Source organism: Theropithecus gelada, chromosome 1 (genome assembly GCF_003255815.1).
Source record: "Theropithecus gelada isolate Dixy chromosome 1, Tgel_1.0, whole genome shotgun sequence".
In the NCBI taxonomy this organism is placed as follows: Eukaryota; Metazoa; Chordata; class Mammalia; order Primates; family Cercopithecidae; genus Theropithecus; species Theropithecus gelada.
Genome location: NC_037668.1, coordinates 129,259,703 through 129,276,518, shown reverse-complemented (window position 1 = coordinate 129,276,518; position 16,816 = coordinate 129,259,703). Strand labels below are relative to the sequence as shown.

At 37.9% G+C, this 16,816-nt stretch overlaps 1 protein-coding gene and 1 long non-coding RNA gene across 7 annotated transcripts in view; one reads left to right on the top strand and one right to left on the bottom strand.

The window, feature by feature from the left end:
* LOC112624475 overlaps positions 1-6,118 on the bottom strand; it is a 62,557-nt gene extending 56,439 nt beyond the window's left edge. The window contains exon 1 of the long non-coding RNA XR_003119401.1: positions 5,903-6,118. This is a non-coding gene — a long non-coding RNA (uncharacterized LOC112624475). The remainder of the gene's footprint in view (positions 1-5,902) is intronic.
* The window catches only part of DPH5 (diphthamide biosynthesis 5), a 35,620-nt gene continuing 24,663 nt past the window's right edge, over positions 5,860-16,816 (top strand). For 4 of the 6 annotated variants that reach the window (XM_025385054.1, XM_025385044.1, XM_025385014.1 and 1 more), the window contains exons 1-3: positions 6,148-6,281; positions 6,501-6,658; positions 9,637-9,761. In XM_025385054.1, coding sequence (XP_025240839.1) covers positions 6,524-6,658; positions 9,637-9,761 — 260 coding nt within the window. In that variant the 5' untranslated portion in view covers positions 6,148-6,281; positions 6,501-6,523. Of the gene's footprint in view, positions 6,300-6,500; positions 6,659-9,636; positions 9,762-16,816 lie in introns of all 6 variants that reach the window. The other 2 variants (XM_025385035.1, XM_025385024.1) reach the window with 2 other exon arrangements.

Sequence of the window (16,816 nt, the reverse complement as noted above, 5' to 3'; positions counted from 1 at the left end):
GTGTGGTGATGTGATCATAGCTCATTGCAACCTCAAATTCCTAGGCTCAAGCAATCCTCCTGCCTCAAGCTCTGAGCAGCTGGGACTACAGGTACATGCCACCATGCCCAGCTAACTTTTTTATTTTTATTTTTAGTAGAGACAAAATCTTGCTATGTTGGCCAGACTGGTCTCGAACTCCTGGGCTCAAGTGATTCTTCCTCCTCAGCCTCTGAAAGTGCTAGGATTATACAGCTGTAAACTATATTTGGCTCCATTTCCTTTAAGTTCTACTTTAAGTTTTAACAAATTGCCAGACAACATTTCTTTGGTGCCAAAAAAGTCTATAGTTGAACTCAGTGACAGAATAATTGAAATGAAGACAGTTTCTCTCATATAATACCTCAGAGTATAATATTAAAATAATAATGTTTGCTTAAGAAGACTTTTGTCAATCAATAAACTATTTAGTGGATTGGTCTATAATTACTGAATTATGTAAATGATTCATAGAACTTTTGTGAATGGGGAAAAGAATGAGAACAAATCTAGGTGGACTTGACTTTCATATTATAATCTAACAGACGCTGTAGATAACTCTAAAATTAATTTCAAACTCTGTATCAATATTTGCCAATGTGTTCTGAGTCTTTACTAGTTGTCTGAAAGTATGCTAAGTGCTTTAGAAGTATTTTTTCATTTATCCTCACAATAATCCCATGAAAGATGTCACTATTATCCCTATTTTATAGAAGTAACTAAGGTTTAAAAAGGGAATGCAAGGAATATACCGAGTGGAAAGCCTAGACTAAAACACGGTCTGAATGACACCAAAATGTGAGATCTCAACCATCATAAAAAATCCCCTCTGCTCAGTTCTTCTCCTCAAGAAATTTATTTATAACTTATTACCAAGTGTAGATGTATACTCATTTATGCAATACATATTTACTGAGCATCAAACACTGTTCTAGCTGTTTGTTTCACATTAGAGCATAACATGGACAAAAAAATCCTGCCTTTGTGATGCTTATATTCTTAGGACATGGACAAAAAAAGTCACAATAAATAAGTAAATTATACAGTTGTCTTAGAAAGTGAGCAATGCTACAGGGGCAAATGAGCGGACAAAGTGATTAGAAATGTCGGTTGAAGTTTTACATAAGATAGCCCTCACTGAGGAAGTGAATTCTGAACAATGACTTCAAGGAAGTAGAGCCAGAGCCACACAGCTATCTGTAGGGGCCGGGGGACAGAGACGAGGAGGTGAGGCTGGAGAACTAGGGGAGTGGTGTAGACAGTGAGGGTATGTATGTGTGGCTAATATACAGCCTGGTAGTTCGCTTTTTATGTTTTGGCTTTTGAATGAAAGGGAAACCGCTCCCCTTCTCCCACCAAATCTTGGCTAGTTTAGCTATGTTTCCCTAAAAAAACTTAAAGGGACACTGTAGTTATTTTAAGTGCAAAAAGAATGAACTATGTATCCCTGATTGAACCTTTTTAGCAACAGATTTTGCAGGAAGGAACTGCCATATATAAAAATGGGTTAGAAACACACAGAAAGTTTACACATACATGCACATACACACAGGCACTGAAGGGAACATTCTGGGAGCTACTTTACACAAAAATGCAGGGCTCTAGGTGACTTCTTTATGACAGTCCATATTGTTACTCATTCAATCTATTAAACTAGGATGAATGACAATAAAAATTGCCACATTAGACACAGAAAATAGCTCTAGATTTGTTTACTATTTATGCATTTTACATCATATGATTAACATATAATGCGTGGATGAGTATTTAAAATCACTGAGTTTATAAAAAGTGACTTTTTCTCTAAGTAAACAAGTGTACAATAAAGTAACTTCAAATCTTTTAACCTTAGTAAATACAGGTCCTTATCCTAAAGCAATGCTATCTTTAATTATCACTTATTTGTGAATTGTTAGAAAATAATGACTATCAATCAATTCAGAGTCTGAGTTCTACAAATATTAATCAAGATTTCCTCTAACAAAGGCAATCTCTGGGAACATGTAGGTTAAAAGGCCAGCTTCAGAGTAAAATAATATTCTTTATTCACAGTAAGGTCAGATGGAGTTTAGTCAGTCGCCCTGATGTCTTCTTTTCAATAGACAAACTACTTAAACAGGACAATTGAAGGATGACTTCTCTTCAATGTAGGGTAATTATAACTTGTCCATAATGTAATGCAGTGACTCGACTATGTTATTACTTCAAAATAAAAGTAGCATATGATGTGTTTATGACAATGGAATGGAAAAGCCATCAGCATTAACTTCTTATGACTATCTGCATCTCTCTCACATTTTATGACTACTGCCTGTAGGTCTCAAATATAAGGAAGAATTTGCCAGTGAAAATGAGTTACTCGCAAAGGTTATAAAAATATCTTAAAGATCTTTCAGTAAAAGCATAAATGTTCACCCTCAGGGATGACTTGGCATCATCTGACCTGAAAGCAAGAATACAAAGTAGAAAACTCTTCAGGTCTAATCTATCCATGTTATTCTTGAAGCCAAAAAAGGCTAAAAATCTTTTTTCTTTTGTCCTATAATCACCCTTCTCTTTAACCATCACTCTCTCTTCTGCTAGACATGAGACTACAAATTTGCTGACATAAATGAATTTGTCCTCTAACTGCTTTCATTATCATTATAAAACTACAATATTTGTTAAAAACTAATTTGAAACCGTTTTCCAGCAAAATTTTCAAAACCCAGCCTAAATTAGGTAAAGCAATGATATCATTTAATCAGCTATATGACCAGGTATGTTTTGTTAATCTATTACCTAGATGAGGAGTTTATGTTTCAAGCAAAATGTAATATGTGTATTGATGTCTACAACTTCCCTGGAAATGCATCAACAAATAAGAGGGGTTGATGTCTGGGTAAAAGGATAAGTAAGTGATGAAGCAAAAACAGCAAAATGTTAACAACTTTAGAACCTTGGAGGCGGCTATATGGGTGTTGACTGTGACACTGTTTCAACCTTTTTATATGTTTGAAATTTTGCACAATAAATTGTTGGGGAAAATATTATCACATTTGAAACCCGTTTTAAATGGCAAGGGAGAAATGTCAAATCCCACAGAAGAATTCTGCAAAAACCAATAGGCAAGACTTTTGCAGCTTATGTTTGTTGAGCTGAGGGAAAAAAAAAAAAAAAAAAAAAAAAGATTACCATAATCCCTTTATCTGTCTAGCTCCAGAAAAGTACAAAAAAATTCCACTCTTATTGAGAAATAATGGCAGGTGAAAGCGTTGTTCGTTAAGAATTCTACGTGGTGAAACTAAGTTCCTCTGGCTAAATTTTGAAGCTTAAAAACAAATTATTACTGTTATTTCAGACAATGTTTCACTTCCTTGATTACCCAGAATAACTTTATTTCAATACAGATATATTTCCTGAAAGGAGATAAACCACACCTTCTTCAGATTACTTAATCATTCTTTTTGGCAGTGTCCTTTTGCTGTGAATCTATCTGAAAATATTATTTTTTTAAATCTGAGAATAAAAAACACAAATGATCAACACGTTGGAAAATGTGTTTACCTACTCAATAGCGTGCATATGAACTATATGTTTTTTGTGTTACAAGCCTTTCAATACAAATGACCTTCTAAAGTGGCACTGAGACAGGCATATTTATGTTTGATATTCCATTAATGACTTTTTGGTAGTTATTTAAAACATACCACCCTCTGTATTTAATAAAGATGGAAAAATACGTAACTCAGCTACTAGTGGATAATAATGATTTATGCAACAAACATTTAATACCTTATGTGCGAGGGATAGTGCTAAACCTTAAAGATGAGAATACAAATAAGATGCAGTCCCTGAATTGACTAAATCAATAGTTTGGTGAAGAAGAAACACAAATGAACAAATATAAAATCTCATAAATTGGTTAGTAAGTATATGTAGAGTAATACTGTAATAGAGGAGAAACCTAAATTAGCTTAGCGGGGTGAGGGTCTCTGGGAAGGCTTCCTGAGCTTGGTCTTAAAGAATGGGTATTAGTGATCTAGGCGGGAGAGAATGGGAGACAATATTCTATGATGAGGCAGCAGCACAGAGGAACAAAGCAGCATGTTGTGGGCAGAGAACTATAAGAAATTCAGTGTTGGTGGAGAGAAAGCTCATGGTATGGAGTGGAGAGAGCTGATGCTAAAAAGGTAGGCAGTGGCCACACCATGAATGATCTTGTGGGGTATGTTAACAAACCTGGACTTTCTCTTGGTCTCAGAAGGATCTAAAAGGGGTGTGATATTTTCAGATTGTGTACCAACTATAACTCTCTGACTCCCTTGAGTGAAGGAGACATGATGATCAGCTACAAGAGTGACAAAATGAGGACCTGAAAACCAAGATGGTGACAGAGGGTATGGTTTCCATTGAGATATACAGGCAGATAGGAAGACTGGATGTAGGGGTGACTCCCAAGTGTCTGGCTGGGGTTAATCTGTTGATGACAATACTGTCCTCACCTACTCCTCCCTCCATCCAAGTAGCTAATATGGAAAGAAAAGCAAAATTGAAGGGGAAGGTTATGGATTCAACGTTGGAAGTGCTGAATATGACTCCGGGTTACCTAGGTGAAGATTTCCAGCAGAAAGTTAACAAGAAGCCAAGAGGGAGGAAGTCTGGATAGCAGGCTGAAATTTGAATCTGCAAAATATTAGAGACACTAGGAATTTTGAGAGAACAGCCAGTTTTTTGGGGGTTTTGTTTGTTTTACTTAAGCCATTCTAATAGGTGGGTAGTGGTAGCTCATTGTAATTTAAATTTTTATTTCCCTAATATCTAATGATGTTTAGGATCTTTTTTTGTTTGTTTAGGATCTTTTAAAATGATTATTTGTTATTTGTGTATCTTCTTTGGTGTCTATTCAAATCTTTTGCCCATTTTTAAACAATGAGCTGTTTTATTATTGCTTTTTGAGTGCTCCTTATATATTCTCCACACAAGTCCTTCATCAGATACATGCTTTGTAAATATTTTCACAGCATGTGGCTTCAACATTCTTCTGAAGAGCATAAATTTTTACTTTGTTGAAGTCCAATTTGTCCATTTTTTCTCATCATGCTTTTGGTCTAAGAAATATTTGCCTAAATAAGGTCACAAATATTTCCTCCAATGTTTTCTTCTGGTATAGGTTTAGGTTTTTCATTTACATCTACAATCCATTTTGAGTTTTTTGGGGCGTGTATGTGGTGTGAGGAATAGAGCAACGTAATGAGAGGGGATAAAACCAGCCACGAAGAGTTTATAGATAGGAAGTGCAAAAATGTGGATGGAACCTGGGAATGAAAAAAAGCCAAGATTCAAGGAAGCAGAGTTCGCCATTGTGGGGGAGGCAACAGGAAAATTCTGAGTAACCAGCACTGCCTGCTGAGAAAAGCAATGACAGCTGTCTTTTCAACTTGGATGAGGTCACCTTGGGAAGAGCATTTTCAGTCAAAACAAATCTTCTCTATTCATAATCACATGTAACCAACAGCTTTATAAGAATTCCCCCGGCAGAAACACTTGAGAGGTCTGAACTCCCTGAGCGCTATTAAAGGTCACTTCTTTAGGTACAGGAAGATCTGAGATTCCTGACACTGAGGGTGACCGAAGCATCCTTGGGGCACTCCAGGCATAAGGTCAAATCAGAAGCACACTCACTGCTGGATTTGCCAATCTGACGCTTCACCAGGAAGACACCTTGTTGAATTACAGGAGGATGAGAAGGGGGGATTAAAATCTGTGCACTCGGGCAAATCCGGGGACAAATCAGGAAAATCCTTCCCGCCCTCCCAGTTTCTGGAGAGAAGGAGTAGGACGCAGGGCCCCTCCAGACTTCCTCACACGTGGCTCCTCTCCGGCAAAGAGCTACTGCACTTACCCAGGCTTAGGAAGCGGGTGTTTAAGCCATGGGTTAGGGGGCTCGTGAGCACGCCCGATCCTTTCCCTGAGGCAATGAAAGGGGTACTCCACGGACTCCTCTCGGCCGACTGACCTTTCGCCGCCCTGCCCCAGCGGCCGACGGGTTTCTACCCGTGGAGCGGGGGTCTAGTCTCCACAGCCCACTAGCGGCTAGCCCGGCCCCCTCCCGCTAGTCGTAAAGTGCAGTAAAGGCACCAGCATTTTGCGGCACCGTAGGTGAGGCCGGCGGCGTGGGTCCTTGCGGTGCACGGAACCGGCGCTTTGGTAGTTCCTTCTGCGGAAAGGCGGTAGTTTGGAATTTGGAAAGGCCAGGGAACTAGGTACGATTCTGTCAGCGGGTAATTGGCTGCTCCTAGGTTTGTGTAACAAGCGGTAAAAGTGGTAGGATTGTTTAAAACCTCTTATCCCAGTCCTTAAGCGTGACATAAGGTTCCCAAACCCCTCCTTGTGACTTGCCGCTTCTCTTGTGCTATTTTGGTTGTCACCTTCGTGTTCATCACTAGATTTTAGGTGTCCTCGGTGTAACTGACGGTTTTTCTGTCCACTTCGTCTTGCAGTCTCTCTTCTCCTGAAGTTTGAAATGCTTTATCTCATCGGCTTGGGCCTGGGAGATGCCAAGGACATCACAGTCAAGGGCCTGGAAGCTGTTAGACGCTGCAGTCGAGTGTATCTAGAAGCCTACACCTCAGTCCTGACTGTAGGGAAGGAAGCCTTGGTAGGTGCTGAGCGTTCCCCAGCCTCCTGGGAAGAAAGCTATCTAACATCTGATTTTCATACACTAAGCTGAACAGAATTTTCAGGTCTGCTTGTTTAAACCCTTTGAAACGCATCCTTTGTTCATTAATGGTCTGAGGAGCAGAAGAATGGAAATTATACACCAACCAAGTGACTTGGAAAATGAAAGGGTGCTTTGTCCTATTTTACAAGTCTAATTTTGTGGCTTTCTCCAGTAAATAGGAAAGCCATTTTATACTCTTGGGGGATAGTTATCAAAACCCCTTATTTCATGAGGTAGTCAAGAAATCCTTTCTGATTTGAGTGCTAATGAGGTGCTGACACAGCCTTAATGAGTTGGTTATATATTCAGAAACCAAGCTGAAAGCTTCCTCCTTTGAAGTATGTCCATAGGGAATGGTGATTGCCTTTCTATATCATATCCAGAGAGATCTTACCTTAAATAGACTATCTCCCAATAAGGCTTATACTGATACACTTGTATACATTGAGTGAGCCTGGACTTAATATATACAAATGTATGAGTATACAGTTATATGAGTATGCACTAAGTAACCAGAATATTTGTTAGTGTATTATACATTTAGTTGGCCCTCATAAGGGCCCAGTAAATTTGGGGGAAGGGTCAACTTCAGGTTCATTGTCAAACTCTAAGTAGACTGTAAATCAAATGATTAATACATATGTTATGGGAGAAGAGAGTAGATTTTTAGAATTGTCTTTGTCCTGTCTTCCAAACAAAAAATTGACTTAAAATTTTTAGGCCTTAGATTACTTTAACATTTGAAGAAGGAATTAAGAACTGCTACTTGAATTGGCCATGCATTTAAATAAAAGTTGTGTGTAAAGACCAACTTTGATATATACATACACGTGGAGAGAGAGAGAGAAAGTAAGTCTTGCCCTGTTGCCCAGGCTGCGGTGTAGTGGTGCCATCATGGCTCACTGCAGCCTCAACCTCCTGGGCTCTAGTATCCTCCCACCTCAACCTCCTGAGTAGCTGGGACTACAGGTGGGTGCCACCATGCCCAGCTAACTTTTTTGTATTTTTTGTAGAGACAGGTTTTTGCCATATTGCCCAGCCTGGTCATAGGTTCCTGGACTCTAGCGATCCGCCTGCCTCAGCCTCCTCAAGTGCTGGGATTATGTAGGCATGAGCGACCACACCCAGCCTAAGACCAGCTTTCATTTAAAAAAATTTTTTTTCCTCATTTTTTCACTCTTAGGATAGAACCAAAATATCTATGCTCAGAATGATAGGAATGTGCCTCTCTAATCAGTGATTAAGGAAAAGTAGAAGGAACTTAATACCATCAAGAAAAGAGAGACAAATAACAAAACAGCAGTTTGATAGAATGACATATCAGGGGATGGCATAGAGGAAAGTTTGGATAAAGTTTTATCTTTGCTTTGTTACATGTTATTGTGACCTTGGACAAGTCCTTTAACTTTAGTGACTTTTAGGGTCACTAAATAGGGTAAAAACCACCTAATTTAGGTGTTGAGCATAGGTCTTAGCATAGGTTCTTAGCTATGGTACGTGGCACAAAAGTGTTCAGAAATAGAAATTGTCAATGGTCACATTTCCAAACTTCTCTGAACCTCAGTTTCTTCATTTGTCAAGTGGGAATCCAAGCAGTTCTCCTGTCTCAGCCTCCTGAGTAGCTGGGATTACAGGCGTGTGCCATTGTGCCTGGCTAATTTTTGTATTTTTAGTAGAGATGAGATTTCACCATGTTGGCCAGGCTAGTCTCGAACTCCTGACCTCAGGTGATCCACCTGCCTCGGCCTCCAAAGTGCTGGGATTATAGGTGAGAGCCACTGCGCCCAGTCGAGGTCTGCCACTTTTGACCTCTACACTGTACTGTGTCTCAGTATTCTTAAGGATAGATAATAGCTACACAAAGTGTAACTTCACAGAACACCTACAGAGAAGGTAGGATTCAAGCAAAATGGTCAATGCTGGATCCTGCCCTGCTTAATAATTTATTCATGTACTCCTTTGTTTGACAGATATTATTGAGTACCAGATACCATTGCACTACAGCAATTCTTATAACTTTTAATAACTCACTCAAAGTTCTCAGTATGTAAGAAACCATGTTATTTATCTATGCATCCAGTTTTACTCCATTTGAATTACTTATTACTTCTCAGGAAATCAGTTTTAAGATTCATGCCTCTTCATTCTGTACTGGCTGATGAAATGAAAAAAAAAAAGGATTCATGATCTTGCGTAACAGCCTGTGACCACTATCAGATGACTACCAGCTTACTAGCTCACTCTCTACTGGATTTGTTCTCTAGAGTTGAGCTATAGGGAATTAAATCACAAAGCAGTTTGTTTGCAAACTTCCTACGTATTTAGAATTCAGTTATTGCTCCTGCAACTCTGCCTTTTTAGCAGAAACTAAGGAATATACTTTTAAATTACTATCTTCTGCATTTATGTTGGAATGTTCACTGGTTCTGTAAACAGCTAATTTTCTATTGTTTCTCATTGGTGCTGCCTTTTTTTTTTAGCTGAGTTTCCATATGTTTAACCACTGAAAATTTAATAAAAGCTAAACCACCATGTTTGTTTAAACTTATTGTTTAATATATTTATTCCATATTACATCATGTTTCTGAAGTAGGGCTCATGTGTGTACATATTCCGTATTCATCCTATAGTGTTCTGCTTGGCCTTTAGAACCAAATTTAGAAATAAATTAAAAATGCAAAAAGCCTCAGATGTTAAGAGGTCTGTCTCCTTTGGGATATTAAGACAGCCCCAAAGACAGAGTTTAATTGCAACATGATATAAAGTACTGGCTCACTGATGAGTTGTATTGAACGATCTGTGTTTGGGTAGTTGCCAAGATATGCACCAGTCCCAAACAAACTGTGTGTGTGTGTGTGTGTGTTAGAATGGTCACCTGCTGTCTCTTTATCTTGATATTGGACTTATATCTGTAGGAAGAGTTTTACGGAAGAAAATTGATTCTTGCTGATAGAGAAGAAGTGGAACAAGAAGCAGATAATATTTTAAAGGATGCTGATATCAGTGATGTTGCGTTCCTTGTGGTTGGCGATCCATTTGGGTAAGTCAAGGCAGATAGTTTTGAGTTTTTAACTCATTTACTTTTTTTTAATCAGTAAGAATTATTCTATTGCATTTAAAACTTACCTGCCAGGAACTCTGTTTACTTAAGCTCTATCTAAAATGTTGTAGTTTAAACTTTCATGATCTTTTGAGATTAATGAAGAAAAGCTACTTGGTAAATATATCATCATATGTATCACTGTATTATCAAGTGTCAACTGTAAAGTTTGTATCACTGCTTCTGCTGTTTTAGAAGGTCATGTAGGGCAACAAATGCCTTAACTAGTATATCATTATTAAATAGTTCATTACAGTTCATTACATTATCAAAAGTCACGCCTGCCATTTGCTGCTGATAATTTCAAGCATCTTTGACTTCTTTTGTCCTGGGTTTTTTTTTTTCCCTTTTGTAATCATCTACCATTTGGCAATACTGCCGTCACTTTGCTTGGCTTGAATTTATCGTTTATCAAGTCTCTGATTTCAATTTCTTATACCCATTGGGAACCCTGTTCTTTGTCATTACCATGAAGATGGGCTTCTACTGCCTAGTCAAGCATCATCAATCTCTAATGTCAAGTCAAACAGAAGAGTTTTTTGTCTACAGCTGGTTACCTGAGATTTATATCACAGATTTAAGGAACATAAGGACCATGTAAGACCTTGGAGGGGACTAGGAATTTAATTTAAATACAGTGGTAAACTTTTGCAGGATTCAAAGCAGAAAAAGTCAAAATATGATTAGCATTAAAAGATCACTCTAAATGCTTAGGTAAATGGATTTCAGGGAGGCAGGAATGTTTTGAGTGGAAAAGAGAAAAAGATGGGAACATATTTAGAAGAAGAATTCCAAGATGGATGTGGTAGATAAGGAAAAGGAAAGGAGTAAATCTGACTCCCAGGATTCTAGCTTTATAAATGAGTGGTTGATAGTGTCACTTGAAAACTGATAAAGAACAGGATTTGGAGAAACAAGAATTGGTTCTGGAAATATGTTAACTTTGAGATGTCAAGTAGGCAGTTAGCTGCTGCTAGAGCTTGGGGGTGGGAGGTCATCCTAGATAAATGGCTTTCGAAGTCATCAGTATGTTTATGGTGTTTAAGCTGGAGGAATGAATAGAATCAGCTCAGGAGAGAAGAATGGGAAAAGAAGAGGACCTAGGATAGCCCTAGGAAACCTTGGAATTTCATCGTGTACCTAGAGCCAGAGGAGGAGGGAGAAAAAGCAAGAGAGTTATGTTGTCGCAGAAACCAGGAAAAGAGACTGTTTCAAAAAGGAAAGACTGAATAGCTTCAATATAATACTGAAAGTTTGACTGTAAGATGAGGATAGAAGTATGTGTATGAATTTAAAAACACGATGTTTGGAGTTGATTAGTGGTGGTTTTATGGAGGAGTTGGAACCTAAGCTGGGTCTGGGTAGGGTTCAACAGATAGAGATTATGGGATGGGTCAGGAGAAAGGTAGAAGGAAGAATGCTCATATAAATGAAAAAACTGAGGTACAGAGAAAGTACCTTAATGTAATTGCTCCCATGCTCAGAAACCTTCAGTGACTTCTCATGGCCTTAAATCTTGAAGTCTTTCTTTTTTCTCTAGCTACTCTTTAACTGCTATGCTAGAACCAAATTGTGCAACTTTCCATTTCATAAGTGTTTTATAATATTCTTCCCCCATTTCTTTGCTCAAGCTTTTTCCTTAAAACAGTTCTTCTCAGTTCCTAGTTATACCTATTTGTACTATAAAATTAGTATACAGCTCAGATGCTACCTGTTTCATTCCTGTTTTATTCAGGAGTGCCTTTTTTTTTTCATTTTAAACTCCTTTAATTTGCTCTTTTTCAGTGATTCATCATATATAACCTTGTGTTTAAATTCAGATTTAAGGAATATTTACTGTACTGCAGTTATTTTTTATTTAACAGCAGATTATTGTTAGGATGTAATAGTTGAAAATGGCATGGTGGGGAATGTGTAATTTTAATTGGAATTTGAGTGGATTAAATGGAAGAGAAATCAGGTAAGGAATATAGAAGGCAGCAAGGCATTGAAATTCTTAGATATCAGCCAAAAATATCTCTTATTTAATTTTAAGACCCCTTCTTATTTAAATAAAATATATAAAAAGAGAAGATTGTTTAAGATGCTGAATCTTAAATTCTTTTTTTCAATATTTTTAAAATGGTAAAATGACACATGACAAAATGTATCATTTTAACCATTTTAGTGTACAGTTCAGTGGCTTGCTAAGTACATTCACATTGTTGTGCAATTATCAGCACTGTCCATCTCCAACAATATGAAGTTCTTGAAGACAAAAGTCATAGTAAAGTAAGTTCATGTAGTCTCATCTTTGTTCTTTTAGCCAGGTTATTGAAAGGAATATGGAAATAGATCACACAAAGAAAGTAAATGAGTCTAAAAAAATACTAGATCAATAGAACTTCATCATTATGATAGTTGACAGTCTCAAATATTCTATCCCTAAATCTCTGCATAAGAAGTCTTTATTAAACACACTGTTTCTAATGATGGTTCTGTTTTATTATTCCCTTCTGTATTTCAATATGGTCTGTAACTATATTATTATAATGAATACATAATTTTTATCCCTATGTTGTATGCCTTTTCCTTAGTGGCATACATGTACAGATAATATGTCCTGATGTAGGCTGTTTGACTGCTTCCATTCCGTGTAATGAATGTGAACAGTGCTTGGCACCTAGTAACTATAAAATCAATGTCAGCATCATTATTCGTCCATTTTTCTTCAATATAAATAAAGCTGTCACGTATAAATTTATGTTTATGATACCTTCCTCCCTCCCACTTCTTTATCCCTATATTTTAGATTGTTTCCTTATAGTAGATCCTCCAAAATAGGTTTTTTAGGAATAAAATATCAAAAAGTGTGGACATGGAGATTTTCTAGCAAAAAGCATATTATCAATTATTTTTCAAAAGGATAGTGCCAATTGTTAGTGCTTCCATAGTTCAAGAAAACATTGTTTTCACTATATCATTGCAAACATTACTGAATTTCTGGACCACCAGCCATACTTATGTCAAAAAGGGAGGCACTATAACATTTAAAACAAACATACCGGCTGGCGCGGTGGCTCATGCTTGTAATCCCAGCACTTTGGGAGGCTGAGGTGAGTGGATTGCCCGAGCTCAGGGGTTCGAAACCAGCCTGGGCAACATGGCAAAACCCCGTCTCTACTAAAAAAAAATACAAAAAATTAGCCAGGTGTGGTGACAGGTGCCTGTGATCCCAGCTACTCGGGAGGCTAAGGCAGAAGAATTGATTGAACCTGGGAGGTGGAGGTTGCAGTGAGCTGAGATCGTGCCACTGCACTCCAGCCTGGGCAACAGAGTAAGACTCTGTCTCAAAAAAAAAAAAAAAAATCAAATTTTGTATATTCAAATTGGCCACCTTTGTGTACTTTTATCGATTCCATTAATCAAAACATTTTTGGGTCTCCTTTTTTGAAATTGCCTTTAGAACAATTTCAAGTAACAAGCATATTATTACAGATTTATTACTATTTCTGAGCATACATACATATACACATATATGATTTTAGATAGAGCCATATACCTAGAAATAGTCAATGTGTGTGTGTGTGTATGTATGTGTCTACTCATTTTAAATAAACTTGTGATAGAGATGTAATTTTGAACCAGTTTTTCTTTTTCATGTACTTAAATAACTCACCAAGTAAGTAATTTAGTTTTCTTTACTCTTAATGTTAAGTAGTGAGATTCTGTTGAAGGTGATATTTAAAAAAATTCTTTATAATTGATATTCATGTTTTTTTTTTTTAAAGCTTATTTGAAATCAAATTAATGATTATGTTTCATAGTAGTTTTATTTTATGTATGTGATTAAAAACAAGCTTCCTTGGTGGGCATTTGTTAATATATATCTGAGTGCTTCATGGGGTGAAAGCCCTTGATCTTCCTACTTGGTATGCACTGACCAGTTGACAGGTTCTGCTTGTTTGCATGTGATTTCTCAGACATGCTAATGTTGCTTTACCCAGTAGGGCCTGGAATTTTTATCAAGAGGGAAAAATGTCTTTAAAATGCAGTTCTAAATTGATAAGGGGTTACATTTCACTGTGCTCATATTTATCTATATTCTCTCTTTACTCCAATCTACCTACTTATAATCTTGAGATTTATCTTAAAAAAGGAAAGACAGCAGGTCAGATATGCACACACATGTACATGTGCATACACACATCCTAATTATACACAGTAATCAAATGAAAACAGTTATAAATAAAATGACTGCTAGACAGGTATAAAATCCAATATTATATGAGATAGGACTCTCGTATAAAGACTGAGTGACAAGCTGTGAAAATTTATTCTCAGGCATACCTTGTTTTATTGTGTTTTGCTTTATTTCATTTCACATACATTGCATTTTTTAAAAATTGAAGGTTTGTGCCAACTTTGCATTGAGCAATCCTGTTGGTGCCATTTTTTCTGACAGCATGTTCTCACTTCCTGTCTCTGTGTCACATTTTGGCAATTATTGTGATATTTCAACCTTTTTCATTATTACATCTGTTAATGGTGATTTGTGGTCAGTGATCTTTGATGTTACTATTGTGCTTTGGGTTGCCACAAACCAAGTGCATATAAAATGGTGAACTTAATTGATAAATGTTGTGTGTGTTCTGACTGCTCCCACCAACCAGCCATTCCCCCAACTCTCTTTCTGTCTCCTTGGGCCTCCCTTTTACCAGAGATACAACAATATTGAAGTTAGGCCAATTAGTAACCCTACAATGACCTCAAAGTGTTCAAGTGAAAGAGTCACATGTCTCTCACTTTGAATCAAAAACTAGAAATGATTAAGTGAGGAAGACATATAGAAAGCCAAGAGGCTGGGTGCAGTGGCTCACACCTGTGATACCAGCATTTTGGGAGGCTGAGGCAGGTAGATCACCTCAAATCAGTAGTTCAAGACCAGCCTGGCCAACATGGCGAAACCCTATCTCTACTAAAAAATACAAAAATTAGCTGGGCATGGTGGCGGGTGCCTGTAACCCCAGCTACTCGGGAGGCTGAGGTAGGGAGAATTGCTTGAACCCGGGAGGTGGAGGTTGCAGTGAGCCAAGATCGCTCCACTGCACTCCAGCCTGGGTGACATAGCGAGACTCCGTCTCGAAAAAGAAAGCCAAGATAGGCTGAAAACTAGGCCTTTTTCATCAAACAGCCAAGTTATGTATGCAAAGGAAAAGTTCCTTTTTTTTTTTTTTGAGAAGGAGTCTCACTCTGTCGCCCAGGCTGGGGTGCAGTGGCACGATCTCGGCTCACTGCAAGCTCCACCTCCCAGGTTGACACCATTCTCCTGCCTCTGCCTCCCGAGGAGCTGGGACTACAGGCGCCCGCCACCACACCCGGCTAACTTTTTGTATTTTTAGTAGAGATGAGGTTTCACTGTGTTAGCCAGGATGGTCTTGATCTCCTGACCTCGTGATCCGTCTGCCTCGGCCTCCCAAAGTGCTGGGATTACAGGCGTGAGCCACCGTGCCTGGCCAGAAAAGTTCTTAAAGGAGATTAAAAGTGCTACTCTTAGAAATGCACAAATGATAAGGAAGTAAAACAGACTTATTGCTGATAGGGAGAAAGTTTTGGTATTCTGTATAGAAGATCAAATCTGCCACAATATTCCCTTAAGCTAAAGTCTAATCCAGGGCAAGGCCTGAACTCTCTTCAAGTCTGTGAAGGCTGACAGGGGTGAGGAAGCTGCAGAAAAATAGTTCCAAGCTAGCCGAGATTGGTTCATGAAGTTTAAGGAAAAAAGTTGTCTCTATAACTAAATGTGTGAGCTTTTATGGATAACAAAATGTGGAAACAAGTTATCCAGAAGGTCTAGCTAAGATAATTGATGAATCACGTCACAGTAGATTTTCAATGTGGATGAAACAGCCTTCTATTGGAAGAGGATGCCTTGTAGGACTTTAATTGCTAGAGAGGAGAAGTGAATGCCGGACTTAAAAGGACTGGCTAACTCTTGGTAGGGCTAATGCAGCTGGTGACTCTAGGTTGAAGCCATTGCTCATATATATAACCTTATGAAAATCCTAGAGCCTGTAAGAATTAACCTAAATCTGTTCTCCCTGTGTACTGTAAGTGGAACAAGAAAACCTGAATGACAGCACATCTGTTTACAGCATGGTTCACTGAATATTTTAAACCCACCCTTGAGACCTACTGCTCAAAAAAATAGATTTCTTTCAAAACATTATTGCTCATTGACAATGCACTTGGTCACCCAAGAGCTCAGGCAGTGTACAAGAAGATTACTGTTGTTTTTATGCCTGCTAACCCAACATCTATTCTACAGCTCATGGATCAAGGAGTAATTTTGACTTTCAAATCTTTTTATTTAAGAAATACATTTTGTGAGGCTATAGCTGCCCTAGATAGTGATTTCTCTGATGAGTCTGGGCAAAGTAAATTGAAAAACTTCCAGAAGGGATTCACCATTCTAGATGTCATTTAAAATACTCATGATTCATGAGAGGAGGTAAAAATATCCACATTATTAGGAGTTTGGGAGAGGTTGATTCCAACCCTCATGAATGACTTTAAGGACTTCAAGACTTCATTGCAGGCAGTAACTGTAGATATGGTAGAAATAGCAAGAGAACTAGAATTAGAAGTGGAGTCTGAAGATACGACAGAATTACTCCAATCTTAGGATAAAACTTGAACAGATGAAGAGTTGCTTTTTAAGGACGGGCAAAGAAAGTGGTGTCATGAGATGAAATCTATTCTTGATGAAGATACTGTGAACATTGCTGAGATGACAACAAAGGATTTAGAATATTACATAAACTTAGTTGATTAGATTACTGGCAGGGTTTGAGAAGATCGGCTCCAATTTTGAAAGAGGTTCTACTGTGGGCAAAATGGTATCACACAACATTGCATGCTACAGAGAAATCTTTCATGAAAGGAAAAGTCAATCAATGCAGCAGATTTCATTGTTTTATTTTAAGAAATTGTCACAGCCACCCCCATCTTCAGCA